Below are 20,063 nucleotides of genomic sequence, written 5' to 3'. Positions count from 1 at the left end.
GCAAAAAAATATATCCGTAAATACATTAATTATTATTGTAATGTTTTGAAAAATAGTACTGTCTCTTTTTTATATTCCATTGAGCGAATGGCAAAAAAAAAATTATTTTGCATGACAGCCCTGTTACGATATCAGCTGTTAAACATTTTTCTTGTGGAAGAATACCAAAAAATATTAAATAATATTCATAATGTCAACTGAATTTATTAATTTTTCTTGTTCATAAGCCTTTGCTTTAGCGAATCAATACTCGGACTCTTTACTATGATTTGAAACTTTGCTTATGTAGTATGAAGAAGAAAAATTTGTTAATTAGCAAATATTGCGGTACAGCAGAACTCATAAGAGCTCGAGAGCTCCCATTTTTATTATTTTTTTTTTATCAAAACTCTATTAAAAATATCTAAGATACATCTAAGAAAATCTGCTATTTTCTCTATCTAAAATATTAATTGAGTTTGGCGTTTTAAGATTTGAATTATGCTGGTGGAAAATCCGGGGAATCAGCAATTTTCTCTGCATACAAATGGACCTCACAATGCAAGAGATCAAAAATGTTCGCATAAAATCCATTAAAGCATTTAAAGTATATACATAGTTGAAAAATGTCGTTGGAAAATCCGGAAACAATGTATTTTCCACTTAATAACAACGGCTCGCAAGCGACCGGCAAGAGATGCAAATCTAAAACTTTTAAGCTTTAGCTTAATTCCATATGGCATAGATTATCAAAAGTCAAATATTTAAAAAAATGTCAAAATTATCGATATTTAATTAAAATTATTTAAAAAAGTTAGAAAATAGAAAGAATAAAAAATTCGAAAAACAAAAAAAAGTTGAAGTAAAAGCAAAATCTACTGTACTATGCCAATCGCAGTCAGAGCTCAAAATCATCTTAATTAAGAGGGATGCCACCTTGTTTTAACTTCATTTTATTTGCTTTAAATTTTTACTGTGTTTTTAAATGATTGTGCATACATATTTTTAACGTAAAGGCTACTTTTGATGGGCTGTATTTAATTTTAAACGCTTATTTTTGTAAAATTTACTTAATAAAATTTTTTTGCCAACTGCTTTCTGATAAAAGCCCGATTCTTATAAGAAAAAATTGCAGGTTGCTGTTTTTTTTAATTTTTTTTTATTATTTATTTAAATAAATCAACTATGAACAGTCGACGGTGAAAGAAAATTATTACAAGGAAACTAACCGTAATAGTGCAATACAACCTAATTGTATTTATCGGGCGCAATACATAAACTCTTTGCATACAAATTTAATATAAAACAAGTTGACTCATTAAAGTTGGGTGCCACCAACATTTAGATACACTTTGACTAGGGCATCGCAGCAAACACATGCATGCACTCATGAACACATACACACAAAACAGCGGACGCGCCACAGCTCGTTTTACAAAAATGTCAAAGTACATATGTATGTATGTATATAAAAATCAGAATCATCATCGAAAACATTACAGAAATAGGAAAAAGCTTTAAGGGCATTTTTTTGTATGAATGGAATCTACTCGTTACTTTCCATTCAGCTTTTTTAATTTTACTCGGACAAAATACAACGCAAAATGAAAACGTGAAATACAACCCTTATTGCGATTTTATTTTAAATAATGTTTGTCTAATTGTAAGATCTTACATGCTAAGAATCGGACTCACGTGTATATGTATGTATATTACATGTATACATACATACATATGTATGTACGTACAAACATACAAAAATAAACATACAGCAAAACACGTGAACGTGACAAATTCCACTGCGATTGCCAGTCGAACTAACATTAACGTTGAACTTGTATTGAAGTGAAATTGTGAACATTGCTTCGTAGCACCACAAAAAATGAACATACTGACATTCATATACATAATTAGATATACATACATATGTATGTATGTATGTACATGTTTGTCTTTACACATTTGCATACATACATTCATGTGCATATGTAGTATGCGAGTATATCTGCGCACAAATCCATACATATGTGTATTGTGTATATGTATACGCAGATGTACATACATATGCATGTGTATACGAGTTAGAGCAGCTTCGTTAATCTAGACACGTTGAGAGCAAATACAAATTCATAACGCATGACGTAATATGTATGCATGTGTGTATGTACACATATATACTTATTAACATACATATTACTCACGCGAGTTGAGCGTGCCGTGTCCGACATTTCGCATGTGCTTAGCGTAAGAAACGTTTGTATCTATGTATGTATGTACATACATATGTACATATGTACTTATATACACACATACATACTAAACACACGCAAATGACAGGTGTTTAAAAGTGCTTGCTTGTTTTTTTTTGTTGGTCACGTGTATTTGGTATATGCATCTTCAGAAATATGTATGTACATATGTATATATGTATGTACATAAGTACATATGTACATATATGGATTTATTTATTCACGTGCTTGCATATATATGTATGTACATACATTCACACATATGTATATACATACATACATATGCATGTATATGTATGTTCCTTTCTCAGATTAAATTATTTTTTTTTTAGCATTATGCATGCATATGTATATATGTATACGTATATATACATATGTATGTTTGTATGTACGTGATATAAAGACTGTTGACGGTATAATAGGCACACATATGTATGTACATATGTAAGGGCTATTTATAGTTTAAGTCAAAGGTCGAATTTCAATTCAAAGCAACCTCGTAGCTTATTGTATCTTACATACAAAAAACATATGCATGTATGTACATTTGTAAATCTGTTCATATTTACATACGTATGTATAACATATTAGATGAACATAAACTACATATGTATGTATGTATGTATGTATTTTCAATTTTAAATTAAAGTATCATCATCATAATTTGATTTAACTTTAATACTTAAAAGATTTAAATTTTAGTTTATAGATTTTTAATCAAAATTTCATATTTTTATCTCTTGCCATTCGTGAAAGCAATTTATATTGAAAGAAAATTGCGTTTCCCTGGATTTTCCAATGGAAATTTAAAATTGATCGCCTGTAAAGCACTATAGATATTTTTGATTCAAATGAATTCAAAGTTTTCAAAATTTTAGTTCTAGCATTTTCATTCGTATGGTGGGTTAAATCATGACAATAGAATACAATGCAAAACAATAGTATTCTATTGTCTTCGGTTAAACTCTCCTATACACACCTAATCGTATTATAGGTAAAATATTAGTAGTAAATTCTATTTTTTTTTTTACTATTATTTTAAACTTATAATTTGGTCTCAATGGTCCTTAAGTATTTTGTATTATAATCAAATAGTTTAATTGTAACTTAGGATGATAATATAAAACAAGAGGACGCATTAAAGTTGGTTGCAATCAAATTTGACTAGGGTACCACCAGCACTTACAAACACGCATTCCAGCTAACCTGTCACAGCTCGTTTTCGCTGTAGCGCCAGCAGTTCCTCGCTGTCTATATTGAAAATAGAAATGTAGATAATTCCTAAGTTTTTAACCGATCGTTCTGATCATTCCGATTGTTTGGCATCGTATCTGATTAATTTTTGACTTTTAAGTATTTTTTAATTGCCTAATATTTTGTGTATGTGAATCGTTTATTTGATTTTGACAAAGGGGGAAGGAAATACAAAAAAAGAAAATTAAAGCGATTTGGTTTGAGTATAGCAGCACCTAGCTCCTATAGTTGCTGAGAATCACTCGCGCAAACTTTTAGGCAGACAGGCATGGCTATATGGACTCCGTTTGTCTTGCTGATAAGGAATATGTATACTTTATGGGGCTTGCCACGCCTTCGCCCTGTTACAACTTTATAATACCCTTTAACATTTTCTTTCTTTTTTGCAAAATTAGTATTGGCTAACAGTAGTATCCGGTATTTTTAGTCATTACTGTTATTCTTTTTGGCTTTCTTGTTTGTGTTTGTGCTGCTTATTTGAAAATAAATGTTTTGCCACAAGTCTCCCCACAAGTTTTCTATGGAGTTTAGGTTGGGAGATTGGCTTGGCCATTTCAGAACGTTAACTTTTTGGTCTTCGAAGTATGGTTATTGTCCTGCTAAAATACCCAACGACTGGCATATATTCCTCAATATAACATAACTGTTTCCAGTATGCATTTGTATTTTTCTGCCGTTACTCTGTTAATAATCTGAAAAATTTGACCTCCGTCGAAGCGGAAGAAGCAACCCCATACCATTATACAACTATCTCCATCTCAGAGAACGGCAATTGTGGCACTTTTAAGCGGAATGGTGGCACCCTAAAAATCAAGCGCGAGACCATACGCGCACACAGAAAACACGGGACAATACATGCACACAAATTGTGTGTTCACCGCACAAAACACAAACGAAAGGGGTCTGTGTGCTTAGGCACACATAAGGCAATAGCAAAGAAAATGTTTGCTAACACAAAATGCTGGCATGCATAAGCGAGAAACAATCTCGCTTGCTAGAAGCACACAAATAACACACAAAAAATTGTATGACCATTTTCGTGTGCATTGTTTCGAGAAGCTGATGCCCACACTCAAAATACTGCTCGGATCCCTCAGAGTGGCAGTGCCACAATGGTAGTACACATTGTGTTTTTAGGGGTGTGTGCACACTAGCCGTTTTCTGCTCCATATTTAACGGTTTTTTTTAAACCTTTGATAAAACTCCTTTCTATAAGAGCTTCGAACATTCCTTTCATTTCTGCGAAAACTCGATGAGCTCTGAGACTGCATGGTCAAAATTGGATTAGGAATATAAGGAACTGCGTTGTTACCATGAAATTTTATAGATTATCCGTCGGAATCGCACAGTTTAAATATAAATTGTAATATGTAAAATTGTTAATTCCTTTCCAAATCATATAATTTTATTTTGAAAATAGCGATGAGTGGCTTAGTAATTATTAATATCATAAATTTGTCCGCTAATTTGTCATATCTAATAGAGCTGTAAAAAAGCGATGTTTCAATACATCAATGCTTTCGATATTTTATATTAAATGCTTAGTTCTGCTTACAAACAAAAATGTAGTCTATGTTCAGTTTTCGGTAACTAACTAGAGATCGCTGTTTTTCTTCATAAATAGTACTTTATCTACTATATTACATTTGAGTTCGCAACGACGGTCCGAAACACCAAAAAAAAAAATAAATACATACATACAAACGTATGTTGCTCAACAGAGCAAAACAAAAACACCGATCGATATCAACATCGATGTTTCTACATCTCTAATAGCAAATGCACTCATCGGAACTTTATATTCATGGAAAATGAGTTAGATTGTCACTGATTTTTGCGCATTTATTGTTTTTTTTTTTTTTTTTTTAAATTTCAAGTAGTAATTACAATATTTTCCTTTTTTTATTTTACCTTTACTAAGCAAATAAAGAAAAATTTGTGGCATAGAATTCGAAATATTCAATTCAATCCCCATCGCTTTTTAATAAACTAACATTTAAGAAAAAATATTCAGCCTTCCGATAATGTTCAGGCGCATCGAGTAAGGTACTTCGATAATCGTAATCGATTATATTCGATTATCAGCTGCGCACCCACACGTCGGCGGGTAGGGCAGGCAGGAAAAGTGATCTGATTTCCGACCGTACGTCCAATGAGTGCCAGAAAACTAAGGAGGTCCAGTGCAGATCCTTCGCTGGAGTATACTATCTGGTTTCAATATACTAGTGGAAAGACGATCTCGAGACTGGTTTTGACCTACGTGAGGTTCATAAAGTCTTGCCTAATCTGCATGAGCATATTGCCATCGTACTTGTCTGGGTACAGGTCGAAACAACCTTTTAAAAAAACTTTTTTTATTTACTCATATTAAATAAATTAGTTAAACAATTTGTATGGTCATGAATATCTTTTCTAATCGATGGAATGGTGAATTCGAAAAAATCATGCTTATAAAATATGTGCCACTTGAATTTCAATTAAACGCTGTGACACAGGAAGCTCCGCGGAATAATTTTGCGTGGAATGTATCAGCGCTCAATCGGAAGGGTTCGAAGCTGATTTTTTTTCAGTTTTTTTTTTTGATTTTCTAGGGGGAAAAATTTATTTCGAAAATATACGTGAATGTCTTCGAAAATAGGACAACTTTTATTTGATTGCCCATATATCGAAACGGACGCACGGATGGATATGACTATATCGACTCAGTTTGTCTTGCTGGCCAAGAATATATATTTTATGCCACGCCTCCTTCTCCCTGTTAGGTAGCAGAAAACAAATTTTTTACAAAAAAAAAAAAAATCCTTCTCCCTGTTACATACATTTCCACTGGATACCATGAAGAAAATAGATTTTAAGTCTAATAGTTTTATCTGATAATGCTTTTGCCAGTCATTTTTATTGAGAGGTAAGTACTATTTTCCGAATGTCCCAGGAAATATTAAAAATTTGCTTCTCCACCCTATATAATATGAATTTTGGTGAAAGTTTTAGATTTCTAGATTTTATGCATTTTGCTGTATAGTTGTCACCAATCACCGTCGGTAAGAACATCATCTGCTATTTTGAACTGGCTGAACATCTATAACAGGGGCGTCCAAACGCTTGCATAGGGAAGAGCAAATCACCAATACACTAATTCGAAAACACTAACACAAGTAAATATGCCGTTAAACTGAATTTTATTTCATACACTGAAAAGAAACTGAGGCATAACTTACTTGTCCAAAGTTTGCGCAGGCAATGATAATTTCGCATGTCCAGTGCAAGCTGTTTTCATTTTTTTAAGTGCACGCATTTCGTCAAAGCAACAACAAAGTTCGCAAACAAATTTTTTAAACAAAAGCCACGCTCGCGCAGTCGAGACAAGACAACAACAAACACATGAAAGTGTTGTCGCTTTGCTCGCACAGGCGAGACAAAAAAAAATTCGAAAAATTGTTTGTGTAATTTGCATTGGCTTATGGAAGGAGCGCGTATATATACACGCATTTGCTCTTCCTATACTGAAGAGCAATTACAAGAACAAATGAGCACACTGAGCATAGGGTCCCTGATTTATACTATATCAACAGAACTGTTATGTATAAATTCTGTATAAAAAGAACCAATGCACACGCAGCATACTGTAGTTCCGTTCTAAACTAGAGATGAGCACGAGCATGCTCGGCAAAAAGGTCGGTAAGTCACGATTTTGTTTATACAATTCTTATCGATCGTTAAAGTAAAGTAAATAAATAGGGGTGTCACCGAAATCGCTTCCGCATATTTTTACTTCAACGGCCGAGCGGGGCAAATCAGTTCGAAATCTGGTCATGTCCGATAGTGCCACATAGTTTAATCTCGATTTCGCAGTCAGGGTAGGCGTGCCACTGTCATAGAATTGTTGAGTTACTTTTATTGTTTCATGCCAAAACTCAAATGCATAGATTCATTTTTTATTCGACATACAACATAAATTCTTACATATAATAAATACAATTAAAATGGATTACGAAAAAAATAAAAATGAAATCACTCAAAGTCCTGTGGAACCTCGAAAATTTGCGAGGAAATGCTTGCAGCGTAATTTAAATTCACTAATTTAATAAAAATAGAAGAATTTATTTTCATGTTATTTGATATCAATTTTATGTATTACACCTTTAAGCTGTTTTCATACTACTAAAATTAACAAGTAAGGTTGAAACAGGTTGAGAAATTTAATTTTACGAGTTAAAGTCGGAATCACTAAACGCAATCAAAGAAAAGCCTAAAGTAAGTCTAAAGCATGTGCAAATTAAACTTCCTTGACTGTACTTTAATTATAAATATTTGGACAGCTGCTATTTGTGTTTTTAAATCATCTCAAAGTTATTTCGCTTCAAATAAAATTCGACCATGTTATCAAAATCACAAATAGATAATTTTGATTTTTTTATATCAGACGTAAGCACACGCAAATTGCTTGTATAATCAGGCAAGCGATTAAGACTAGACGCAATTTCCTGAGCCATATTTCTAGCAACCTGTGCAAATGTTAGTCTTGATTTGCCTAGTCGCTTAAGTGGACTAAACAGCTCGTTAATTTCTTTGAGCTCGCCATAATCGAGTACCTGCCACTGACCGCTATCCATATTCCATGTAAAAAGTATCCGACATTCATATTGACGATTGTGAAATACACATCCCGTACAACCAGTGCAGTATAAACAATTTATAGGAGTGGTAGGCATTTGATCTCTGGCTGAGAATTGAGCCATAAGTAAACAGCTTATTGTATGGCTGAGTGGACATACATTAATAATTTCATACGCCCAGTCATAGAATACATTGTAAATCTTCTGATGCTTTTGACAGAGCATACTAATGACATAATATGTAAATGTCTCAAGATCAAACGAATGCTGTGTTATAACAACACTTTTACAACTTAAGCGTTGAAACGACGCATTCGAAATCATTTGCATTTCCGAATAACATGAGCCATGTACTTCCATTGGCAGCGATGTATGGTAGCCAGGGGAAATGCAATCATCTGATTATAGCAACATTGTAGTAAATTTATATACAAGCATAAAAATAATATCAATTTACCTTCTTCACTTGTAATAACAGATGTGGCATCATCCTCATCTACATATCGACGCCGCAATTTTTTGGTACATATAGGTTTTTCAGGCATAACTCCGCCTTGCACTGGCATTTCGACAATACGTTGTTCATCTCTACGTGGTGATAAAATAGATAAGCTTGCATTTGGTGATATTGATCCGCCAATTTCGAATCTTTTTGCCATGGAAACTTGCAATGGCGATAGTGCACCCAAAGGACCAAGAGGTTTGTAGCTTAGCATCTGCTGTGTTGCCTGCGATAGAGGTGGTGACTTTTGAGTGTATATTTGAACGTTTATATTTGAACCATTGGCATTTCGACTTGGCGAACGCATCAAATTTGAACTGGACGGAGGCGAACGGAATCCTAAATGCAAAGGAGCTGTATGGGTAGCTTGAGTTGGATGTGGCGAAGAGGACGGTGAAGCACAAGGAGAATTGTGGAAAAAATGCGTTGTGGGAGAAAATCGATGTAGATTACGTTGAGTCGTGGAACTGCACACGGAAGGGCCAAATGTAGAGCGTCCAGCTGAACGAATTTTAGTAAACGGTATAATATTCTCAGAGTTGTCTTCGGAAAACTCATACTTTTTATCTGCCAAACGACGTTTTCGAAACAGGGATATCTTTTCACATTTTTCGTTATCTTCGGAGAATTCGTATGTACCCAATTTATCCGGGATGGTATTGGAAATTTTTTTATGCTAAGAAATAAGATAAGTTTGAGAGATTCTATAGTAAAATATTGATTCTATACACTTACTTCCATATCAATAGTTGTTATTCCGTTTCTATAGGACTTAGTCACAATGGGTTGATTCCTTTTTTTGGCCTCTGGTGTAGAATCATTGCTTACAAGTCTATTTTTGGTTGTAATTGATATGCTAGTCTTGCATTTGGATCCGACATTCACTTTATCATAAGAGACGCTCTGTTCCTGGTTGTAATTACTGCGCTGAGTGTCCACTGTTTCAATATCACTAAAATCAGCAATTATACGCGCTACAACGCTGTGATTAGAGCCAGTGTCAGAGGCAATGATTTGTACAGAGCACCGTTCTTCTTCGCACGACAGTGATAGTCGTGGCATTATCAAGTTCTGCTGTGTGGACGTAAGGTTATGGTTTTGCTGTGGTACGCAGCTTGTGCTGGACGTGGACAGCGTATCCATATCAATACGCAACATATGCATGAATCCATTAGCAATAATAATAATGCGCTCAGGGCAGATTAAATTAATATTTGGTTCAAAACGTGGGTCCGTTTCAGTGGAAGAATATTTAGTGTGAACTGTCAAATGGCAATTGAGACAGTGAGATTTGAAAAATGAATCTAATAGAGGATATACATTAGGTCTTTAATGTTTCCAATTGTTATTAATAAGATACCTACAAGGACCGTCGTCGTTTATTTTCTTACACTCCACACAGCCTAGTTTAGGAACTCTTACAAATGTTATATAGCTTTCTTCACTCTCATCTATTGATGCTCCATGCACCACTAAAATTTGTTTATCTGCATTTTTCCACTGCGTAACTGTAACAGATTTTAAATTGTCAACAACATGATCATCGAAAAGCCGGCGAGAGAAGCAGTATCGCAACTTTTTGTGAGGTTGAAAAATCCAAAGGTATAGACTGAAATATTAATAAATAGGGTATTACAAGTTATCAAGATTAGACTTTAATACTTACGTATATTTGTAACCCACATTAAACGAATAATGATTGAGCGATGTGTTGTCGTTACATACAACTCGATAGCTGATCATATATTGGCCACAAGCTGTAAGTCCCATGAATACATGCCTGTAATCATTTACCCAAGTGTTAGCCAGTTCAGCTCGCAACATAGCATCATGGTAACTCTTACCCCTCACCAATGTTGTTTAATGTATCCTTTAGATATATCTTTAACCTATTGGGTACCCTCTCGTATGGAAGTTCCTGTATTCGGCTCGATCGCGATTTGCCAGAGAAAAATCCGGTCCGCTAAAGTGTACAATATGTTATTACTTTTCAAACATTTCAGTTAAGTAAACACCTCTCTGTCATACAACAATTTCACAAAATTTGCTCGCATTTTCGGTGCATTGTTATTTTTATGCATATTAGATAGTAGCAACTCATTATCTTCATCGGAACTGTCAACCACGGATATGTCATCATCATCCGAAGATACTCCTGAAAATGTCTCTCCGAAGCTGCGGTAATCAGGCTCCATAGATTTTCAGACTTTAACATCAGCCTTCATTAATTTATATGTTTCTTCTACGGCTGTCGATTAATATATCAATCGTTCGACACGCTCAATTGAACGAAAAAATGTAGTCGCTGCTTGTGATTCGTTTATTTCAATCGATAGTTACAACAGTCGATAGTTTAAATATTTAGTAAATATATGTATGTATATATTGACATCATAAATTTTTTTTTTGGTTCATGTATTGGCGGCTAGCTATCATCATCTTTTCGGGCGGGTAGGACCTTGGTGGGAAGAAAAATATTTAAAATAAATTTACGGGCATTACAAAACTATATGCATTTACAAAACTAACACTAAACACGGTGTACGCTGCGCTCCTTACCAGTTGTTACCAGTCACACATTTAAGCAATCACCCCATATGAAAGAATTATTCGCACTTCATTTTTTTTTAAATTTAAATTTAATATACGCTAACATTTCTTTTATTTTTCTTATTTATAACGATTAACTACTCCATGGAAATGACAACATTAATAATTAACATGCACATAAGTTCTATAACTATAAAATTGATCAATAATATATAATAAGCCCATGTCAATATTTACTATATATTTAATTTAATGAGTGTTGTCTCCAGATTCAGTAGGCACTTCTAATTTGCTTACAATAACGCAATTTATTAATATTATTTATATTTATTGTTTTTTTTTTTTTTCTAGTGCGATGATGAAGAAAAATAAAAATATCTTTAATTTGTACACATTTTTTTTCTTGTAAGGTATTTCAGACGAACACTCAAAAGCGATGATTTTCGCGTCGCGTTTTGGTGAAGGAAAAAAACTCTTGAGCGACGCTCAAAAGGAATGGAAATAAATTACGATCTATATATACTGTTTGGTCAGCTTTGTGGTCATTTATTTGCTAGGAAGCTATTTTGATACTGTCTTTGCTTAATTTGTAGATATTGGGCAAATGATTTTTCATCTTATATTGCCATATTAGTACGAATTAAAATCGTATTTATAAAACATCGACGCATCGCTCAAACGCTTGCATAGGGAAGAGCAAATCACCAATACACTAATTGAAACACTAAACCAAGTAAAGATCCGTAACTCAATTTTATTTCATACACTGAAAAGAAATTGGGCATCACTTACTTGTCCAAAGTATGCGCAGACGATAATTTCGTATGTCCAGTGCAAGCTGTTTTAATTTATTTTAAGTGCACGCATTTCGTCAAAGCAACAACAAAGTTCGCAAAAAAAATCTTCGACACAACAACAAACACATGAAAGTGTCGTTGCCACGCTCGCGCAGTCGAGACAAGACAAGACTGAAGAGCAATTACAAAAACAAATGAGCATACTGAGCATAGGGCTTGGATGCCCCTGGTATACGTATACTTATTCCATCATGGCTCAGAGCCCCCTATACCGGTTGATACTTTCATTGAAACAGTATAAGAAAATGTTATAAATTTGCGTTAAGCAGGCAATGACAACAGCACTATGAATAAAAAGCCCGGTTATGGTGCATATTTAAAATTAAAAAATCCGCAATTTAAATACTTTTTGGTCGCAACCCTGTAGTGTTGCGAGAGTAACAAAATCAACTGCTTGAGAGGCTGCTGGGTGGTTAAATTAGCGGGAAAAAGTTGGAAAGTTTGTGTTATTCTTTTATTGTGATATAAGAAATTCAAAAATCTGATAAGTAATGTAAATTTCTTGTAAAGGTAATTATTAATGTAAATTAGATTGCGTTGGTAAAACAATAAACAAGTAATATCAATCAAAATTGCCAATTCTATATAGTACATTGTTAAACATTTGCCAGGATGGTGGCGAAATATAAAGCGATTTAAGCAAAAACACGCCATGTAATATACTATATACGGTTTTTTGACGAAAATAATCCCTACAGAAAGGAGGTCGTCAAATGATGGCATATGCAGCAGAGAACGGCAATTGTGGGTTTTTTTTAAGCACAATGGTGGCACACACAAAAAACAAGTGCGAGACCATACGCGCACAATGACAACTCGGGAAAATATACGCACACGGACACAACAAAAAATTGCTTGTGCGGCGCACAAAACACCCAGAGAGATCCGAGAAAAGGTCCGTTGTGTTTTTAGCCACAACGAAGCAAGCGCAAAGGAAATGTCCGCGAGATCGATCGGCTGGCATATAAGCATAAGCGAGAGAAAATATCGCTTGCTATCTCGCTCTGTCTGCATTGGCAGCAGGTAGCGAAACAGAAGCACGCAGAAATATTTTGACGAGTAATTGCATGTGTGGTCAGTACTACCATGGTGTACGCGTTGTCTTTTAGGGGTGTGTGCACTCTTGCCGTTCTCTGATATGCAGATGCTGGTAAGCTACTTGCTACGACGCACTCGGTTGCATTAAAGTCAATTACATCAAAAAGGCATTCGTTTTTATTTATCGAAAATTGCTTGCTACAATTAAGTAAACAACATATTTGCGATATTTACCCTCCATATTTTAAAATAGCAGAAATAGCTTTGAAATTAAAATGTAGACCTAAGTACTAGAATAGCATGGACCGAAAATAAAGCTTCCTTGCAAAACTATTAATAAAAGAGGAAGTCTGCGAAATACTTTCAGACATTCCTTCGCATTCCTTTCTTACCTAAATTATTGCCATAAAAATGATAGATCAGAAAAAAAGAGTCAACCATAATTATTCGAATAATTTGCCAACGTCAAAAAATTACTCACGTTAAATGAACTAACGTCTCTTATTATCACAAAAATAAAAGCTTGGACATCAGACTAAAAATCTGATTATTTTCTTGCTATCAAGCAAAATTTTATAAAATTCGTGGCGTGTCCAATATGTTGAGCAAAGCCCACCCAGCTCCTTAATATTACTTTTTTTTTTTTTTTTTTTTTTAACTGTGCTGTTTTTATTGAATCTTCTAATTGAGACTAACAATAAGTATACACATCTTATAATAAACATTATCTAACAGTTTTCAAACTGTTTTAGGATTGCACGTTCCTAGATTCTATCGCTGGTTGGTAGGTCGTTACGACGCAAGACGGGAGCGGCTGCACAGCCTTGTTAGCCTCTCGCGCGAGGGGATTAGGATGCGAATAAAGCTTGCTGAAGTATTTTACCTTGTGTTCAGCTATTACATCTCTGACTGGTTGATATTTAGATCTTTTGTATGTTTTGTTTCGAACGTACGGTGCCCGGTGATGTTTCTAAGGATTTTGACTGGACTCTTGGACTATCAATGTTGTATTGTAGCGTTTCCCATAGTTGGGAGCCATAGGTCAAGATGGGTTAGTACGGACTTGTAAAGCAGGACCTTATATTCAAGGATGAGAGAGGACCGAGCGTTGATAAGCAAATTGATGTGATGGAATTTTGTTATGGATTTTTAGATATGGATTTTTCCGAGTCAGCAAGCATTTTTCAAAGAGTTTTGACAAGCATGATAGTAGGCTTATGGGTCTGGATGGACGATGGATTTGTGTGATCTTTGCCTGGCTTTGGTATCATTACTTATTATTGACTTTTTCCATCTCTTCTGGAAGTACAGCTTGTGATGGCATTGTCAGAGTTGCGAGGGGTGGCAAACTGCCAATATGGGAGCTAAATATTTTTTTGGGGTTATTTTGGTGCAGCCTGGTGATTTTTTCGGTTCGAAACTGATTTTTTGAATGATGTGTGCATTTCGTTTGGGCGAACTTCCATTGGCTTTGTTGGGCGAGAGTCACTTGTTAATGTTGTATTGTGAATGAATTTGTGGAGGATTGGCTGAAACTTTTCAAGGTGTTGAATTTTTGGTTGTCTTCGGGGTACTGGGCCAGCGTAGTTGTTTTTATAGCATAGTTGTTGGCGGCATAGAGTTGGATGAGCTTCCCACAGTGAGGTTTTCGTAGAAGAGGATGATAGTTGCTGGATGTAGCGATGTACATATATTGCTTTGTTGTTTTACCGCTTTGGTAAGCTTGCGGGTGGCGTCTTTAAGCTTTTGACGTGCATATGGCGACCTGTGACTGCCATTCTCGTCTAAGGCGTCGCTTTTCTAGAACGAGGTGCTCGATTTGTTGATTTGTTTCCTTTTGAGTGTAAGGCACTTGTGCGTTTTGAGGAGTTGCAATACGGCTGCGGTGACAAAATTGGACTCTAGTTGTTTTGATAAGGCTGTCGATATCATCTTTAACGTTGAGTACAGGATTTAGCGTAATGTGTGAGCTTATATATTTCCTATAGCAGATCCATTTGGTTTTGTGTGAAGTCAATCTAAGCGGTTGATCATCAGTTACTGGATGACAGAGTAAATTAATTAGGACGGGTGAGTGGTCAGATGACAGATCTGAGAGACTTTCGGCACTGATCAAGTTTCGAGGTATATTTTTTGCAATTGCGAAGTCTATTAAGTCAGGCAGTTTATTTTGGTCTGTTGGCCAGTATGTTGGTCTACCGGGAGAGACGTGGTCGAGTTTGTTGCTGGCTTTTATAATTGCATTATGGAGCTGCTTTCTTTTTGGAGTCACAAGGCGAGATCCCCAGTGTGTGTGCTTGGCATTGTAGTCTCCTGCTGCTATGAATGGTCTCCTAATGAGTCGAAGAACTGCATGAACTCTCCTTCATTTATGGTGAAGCGAGGAGGGCAATATACTGCGGCTAGAGTAAGTTGTTTACCAGTTTTATTCTTATTGTTGTGGCTTGTAAATAATTTTCTGCGAGTCTGTCCGGTGTGCTTTGATTACGGTTTCTGATAGGATACAGTCCACCATGTGCCTTGATCGGGATGGTTTGTTGCATAAAATGTGTAGCCTCTTAAATTAAAGTTATATTTGTTGGCAGATTGTTTCTGACAATAGATGCGTCAATGTGTTTGTATGCAGGAATTGAGGATACTTCAATGTTTTATGCTGTGAACGCATTAGCATTCCGTGATATACGTAGAGGATGCATTGATTATTTGGACTGGTGTGATACTAACAATTGTATCAAGAGATTCTGATTAGGCATTAAATCTTGCATAGTTGTTCGCATGAAGGACATGAACTCCATAATGCTTTGTTGCGGGCTAGAGAACAGTGCCTAGGTTATTTTGTTGGTGTTCCACAGGCTGATAATGGTTTCCATATTTATATAAGAGTAGGTGCTTTTGGTGAATGTATTTGGCCGTAGTGGGCTCAATCTGTATTTAAAGCGCTGAAATGTCACATTTTTCCTTTTGAGGATCCGGAGTCAAGCGACGATCTGGTTGCGGACGAGAAGAGACGTTGGTGTGATTTTAGATGGTGGTACGCCGTACATTTCGGAGCGGGCGTGGTGATCGCTGGTGGATTTCGACTTTTAGCTCCTTATATAATTGGGCAACTCTGTAGTTAGCTTGTGATTATCACCGCAGTTGCTGCACCTTTTGGTAAGTCGTCTTTGCTTGCTAGGCAGTGTGGGGATCGTGAAGCTGTCACAATACGCAGCGGGCGGAGTGTGCAGTATGACATTGTGTGGCCATATTCTTGACAATTCATAACATTGTCCAGGGCGTTGCGTTTATGTGGTTCTTCTACAGTGATTCTGCGATGCAGTAGAAATGAAGTTTTGTATATAGGGTGCACTTCGTTTTTTTAAGAGTATTGTTGTTGCTCGCTTCAAGAAGAGCGGTTGGGGCTTCTTATCCTTGTTTAAATGTTGAAGACTGTTTTGGCGTTAAAGTTTATGAGGCTGAGTTATTTCTGCAGGTGTTACATCTGATTTATGCCTTTAAGAACTTTAAGCCCTTACTTGTTTTTAATTGTAGTGTAAAAATTGCTTTTAGTGTCGCTTGATGCTTGGATAATATCTTAAGCTTTCTTCTGATATGTTTGAACTTTGTTTCAACGATTATTAACCCCGGTACAAGGGAATATGTGGAGTTGTTGTCCATGAGCTCTATAATTTTGCTCACAGGGGGAACTTTTCCTCCGTATATATATCGGAGGTGGCTTTGGTTTCTTTTTAACGCTTTCCGGTAGATCATCTGAGTTGTCTGCTAGCATTTGAAATCTATTGGTTGTGAAGTTTTTTGCTTGAAGCTGCTTTCATATTGCTGGGGTCATTTTCGCTCTTGGCATTAGGGGGGTTAGCTTCCGTTTCATTTGAATGTAGCGATCCATCAGTTGCACGAGCGGGGCTTGCGTTGTTGGTCAAGGAGTTGGTTTTTGTTGCTTTTGTTTTGATTGTTGATTCATAGGGGGCTTTTCTTGCGCCGATGACACTAGGGAGCGAGTGTTGCAACGATGGTTGATAGCGGGCGGGATACCGTTGCGGTCGTTGTTGTACTTGATGTTTAGGTAGTCAGAGAGCTTGTTGTGCTAGTCGTAGGTGAGAGAGTGTCGGCCAATTTTTTTTGGGGCCAATTGCCAACTTTGCTTGTTCGATGTTTGCTCAATGCACTCGGTGCCCTGAGACGGTAGAGCTGGAGAGCAAGAACGAGCTCATCCTTGTAAGTGCAAGTGGTCGAATTTTAGGTCAGGGGGTAATTGACGTTTTTGAAAAGTCTGGATCAGAGTATTTTGGTTGGCTCGGCACGAGAGAGTACGCGTTGTTTGCTGAAGCGAGACCGGGTTTTCTTGCCGCGCTGTTTTGCTTAGCGAATGTCGTATGATTCATCTTTTAGTTTTTGATATTTAATTATTTATATTATTAATTACTTAATCATTTTATTATTTTATCAATAAACTAAATAAAATATTTAGTGCGTTTTCATCGCACTAAGTGTCTTTTCGCGTTTACACTAGTTATACACTCTTACTGCACTCTAAACTGTGGGGTTTATATTTTTCGGAGTTTATATAGTTGCTGGAGAAGATTGAAGGAATATTTAATATTCTGATAATAATCTTAAAATGCGAAACAATACAAAACAATAAAGTTCTCTTCTTGAGTTGATTACGCTATTTTTAAATTCTTACTTAAATTGTCGTACAGATTTGAGCTAAGAAATTGGCACGTCAAGGGAAATAATAAACTCGAAAACAAAACGCCAGTGGCAATTTTATAATCGTGGGTGTACTCCAACCCAAAATTGTTTTGCAAAACAAAAATACCAAATGGATGCGTCTGCCAGCAGAAGATGTCGGTCTTTTGGATTCGCTAACTATATACTTAGGTGTTAGCCACAAAGATGGAGTGACATCCTAAAATTTGTATAAAAATTAAACAGCTGAAGAATATGATGAAGATTACACAATTGAAACAGGGTTAGAAGGAGAGGTACACGATAAAATTAAAATGTAATATAAACTAAGAAAGAAATAAAGAAATGTACATATACCAAAAAGAGTCTCTGGCCAAAATAAGTCATCCGATGTTTGTTCATATTATATCGTAATTCAATAATGTTATATTATAAAAACATTTTATAGTATAGTAAGTTAATTTTTAGATCATTCTGAAAAATGTAGTACATTTTTTTATAGAGTTTATAATGGATTTTGAATGAATAACTATAGTTATTTGTATTTTTTCAATTAACTATAATTGAAATAAAAGTTGTTGACAATTATCTGATTGGAAATACATTTTTAACCACTGTGCGGGGCACAAATTTAAAAAAAAAACAACCAAAATTATATTTAATTCTAAATAATACAACAACAAATCTCAATTTTATAATTTAATCTTATTGTTGTGAGCCAACGAAATCAAACTTTTAAGTTACAAAGACCATACGTAAGTGTAAGTGCAGCTGTGCAGAAGGCACGTGCATAGAGAGAGATCGAAGTTAGTGACTGCAGAAAGCACGCACAAAGAAGAGAGCGCGAGCTTATTAGCGCAGTGCAAAATGCAAGCGCAAAGAAGAGAGCGCGAGAGCTTCTTAAGCACTAAGCAAAGGGAAAATAGGTGGATCAGCTGTTTGCAGCTAATTGTGAAATGCTTTATTTATTGGTCTTGTATGACCAAATACTTATAATCATGCACCAAGAACCAGCTTTTTACAGCCGATTTGTTCGACAAACTGTGCTATGAACATGAATTCAGAACGGCAAAGGTGTCAATTCTAAGCCATAGTCAAAGGTCAATTTTAGCGCATAGGGCCTGTTGAAAAGCAATCGAGCGCATAAGCCGATTGAGAGTCTTAAAGCTGTCGTGTCGCAGCCACCCTTAGGCAAGAGCGGGCTGGCAGGTGATGTGCTTGTTTGTTTCGCGCTTGCAGTGAATGCTTATATGTATGTAATTTAAAGTAAACGCATTCATATGAACATAAACGTATACATATTTGCTATTGAATATTAGATTTTTTAGTATTAATAAATATTATTTGTTGTTAAATGCTTTTGCAATAAGTAGGGCAATATATGCAAGTGAAGCGTAGGTCATTTAATGTGAATATGCAAGCATTTATTTTATTATCGGTAAGTAATTATTACTCTTTAAATATTAATTTAACATGTATTAAAGCCATATAATAGCGTTAGAAGTATTCTGTACAGTTTGTTACGGCTTGGCCGAGCGAAGGCAATCCTGTGGCAGGTTGGCGTTAAGGCCGTTTGAGATTAGAGCGGTGGCCCGAAATATAGCCGGGATTAATGAGCGGCGTTTCGTTTGGCGTTGGTTATTAATTAGATACATAAAGTGAATTGTTGTATTGGTATGTTCGTTGCTTCAAGTATTATTGTCCAGTCGGCCTCTTGTTATAAGGTTTCACTCACACTCTAAAAACACAAGCGTCAATGGTAAGTATGCACACACACGAAAATTGTGGATGGAGACCACAATTGCAATTACTCGTAGAAATGATTGAGTCGCAGGATTCTTCCGGAGTCCAAAACCAAGAAAAGGTAACATATTTTTTGTTATGTTTTCCTGCGTGCTTCTGTTGTCTACCTGCTATCCCGTCGCGTCGTTCAATGCAGACGAGCAGCGAAGTCGATATTGTTTTCGCTTATGCTTATTGCAGCATCGGCATCGGGCCATTTCTTTGGCGCTTGCTTCGTTGTGGGTTAAAAACAAGACCTTTCGGATCTTTGGGTGTTTTGTGCGCCTGCTTGTGCGCCGCAAACAATTTGTTGTTGTATCTGTGTGGTTTATTGTCCCGTTGTGGTCATTGACGGTTGTCGCACTTGTTTTTTGTGTGTGCTACCATTGTGCTTAAAAAGTGCCACAATTGCCGTTCTCTGGTAATAACACAGCTAATTACAGAGGCTGCCCGAAATTTAAGGTTTGAAAAAGTAGAATCCACCAGCGGGTAACCACGCTTCTCTTTGCAAATGTACGGGTTACACTATCACAAATCGTCGCTTGTC

At 35.8% G+C, this 20,063-nt stretch overlaps 1 protein-coding gene across 2 annotated transcripts; it reads right to left on the bottom strand.

Moving 5' to 3' along the window:
• Positions 1-7,296: 7,296 nt before the first annotated feature.
• LOC117134687 lies at positions 7,297-10,962 on the bottom strand. 2 transcript variants are annotated; one of them, XM_033293186.1, is made up of 7 exons: positions 10,616-10,947; positions 10,445-10,563; positions 10,267-10,380; positions 9,965-10,209; positions 9,336-9,904; positions 8,556-9,276; positions 7,297-8,496 (listed from the first exon to the last, which is right to left on the bottom strand). In XM_033293186.1, exons 1-7 carry the CDS (start codon positions 10,793-10,795, stop codon positions 7,817-7,819), a joined length of 2,628 nt encoding a protein of 875 aa, XP_033149077.1. In that variant the 5' UTR covers positions 10,796-10,947; the 3' UTR covers positions 7,297-7,816. The 2 variants fall into 2 exon arrangements, with proteins under 2 accessions (XP_033149077.1, XP_033149078.1); XM_033293187.1 differs by lacking the exon at positions 7,297-8,496 and having other exon boundaries at positions 8,965-9,101; positions 9,161-9,276; positions 10,616-10,962.
• Positions 10,963-20,063: the final 9,101 nt, after the last annotated feature.

The sequence above is a fragment of the Drosophila busckii genome, chromosome 2R (assembly GCF_011750605.1).
Source record: "Drosophila busckii strain San Diego stock center, stock number 13000-0081.31 chromosome 2R, ASM1175060v1, whole genome shotgun sequence".
NCBI classification, from domain to species: Eukaryota; Metazoa; Arthropoda; class Insecta; order Diptera; family Drosophilidae; genus Drosophila; species Drosophila busckii.
This window is presented reverse-complemented; position numbering and strand designations above follow the sequence as displayed.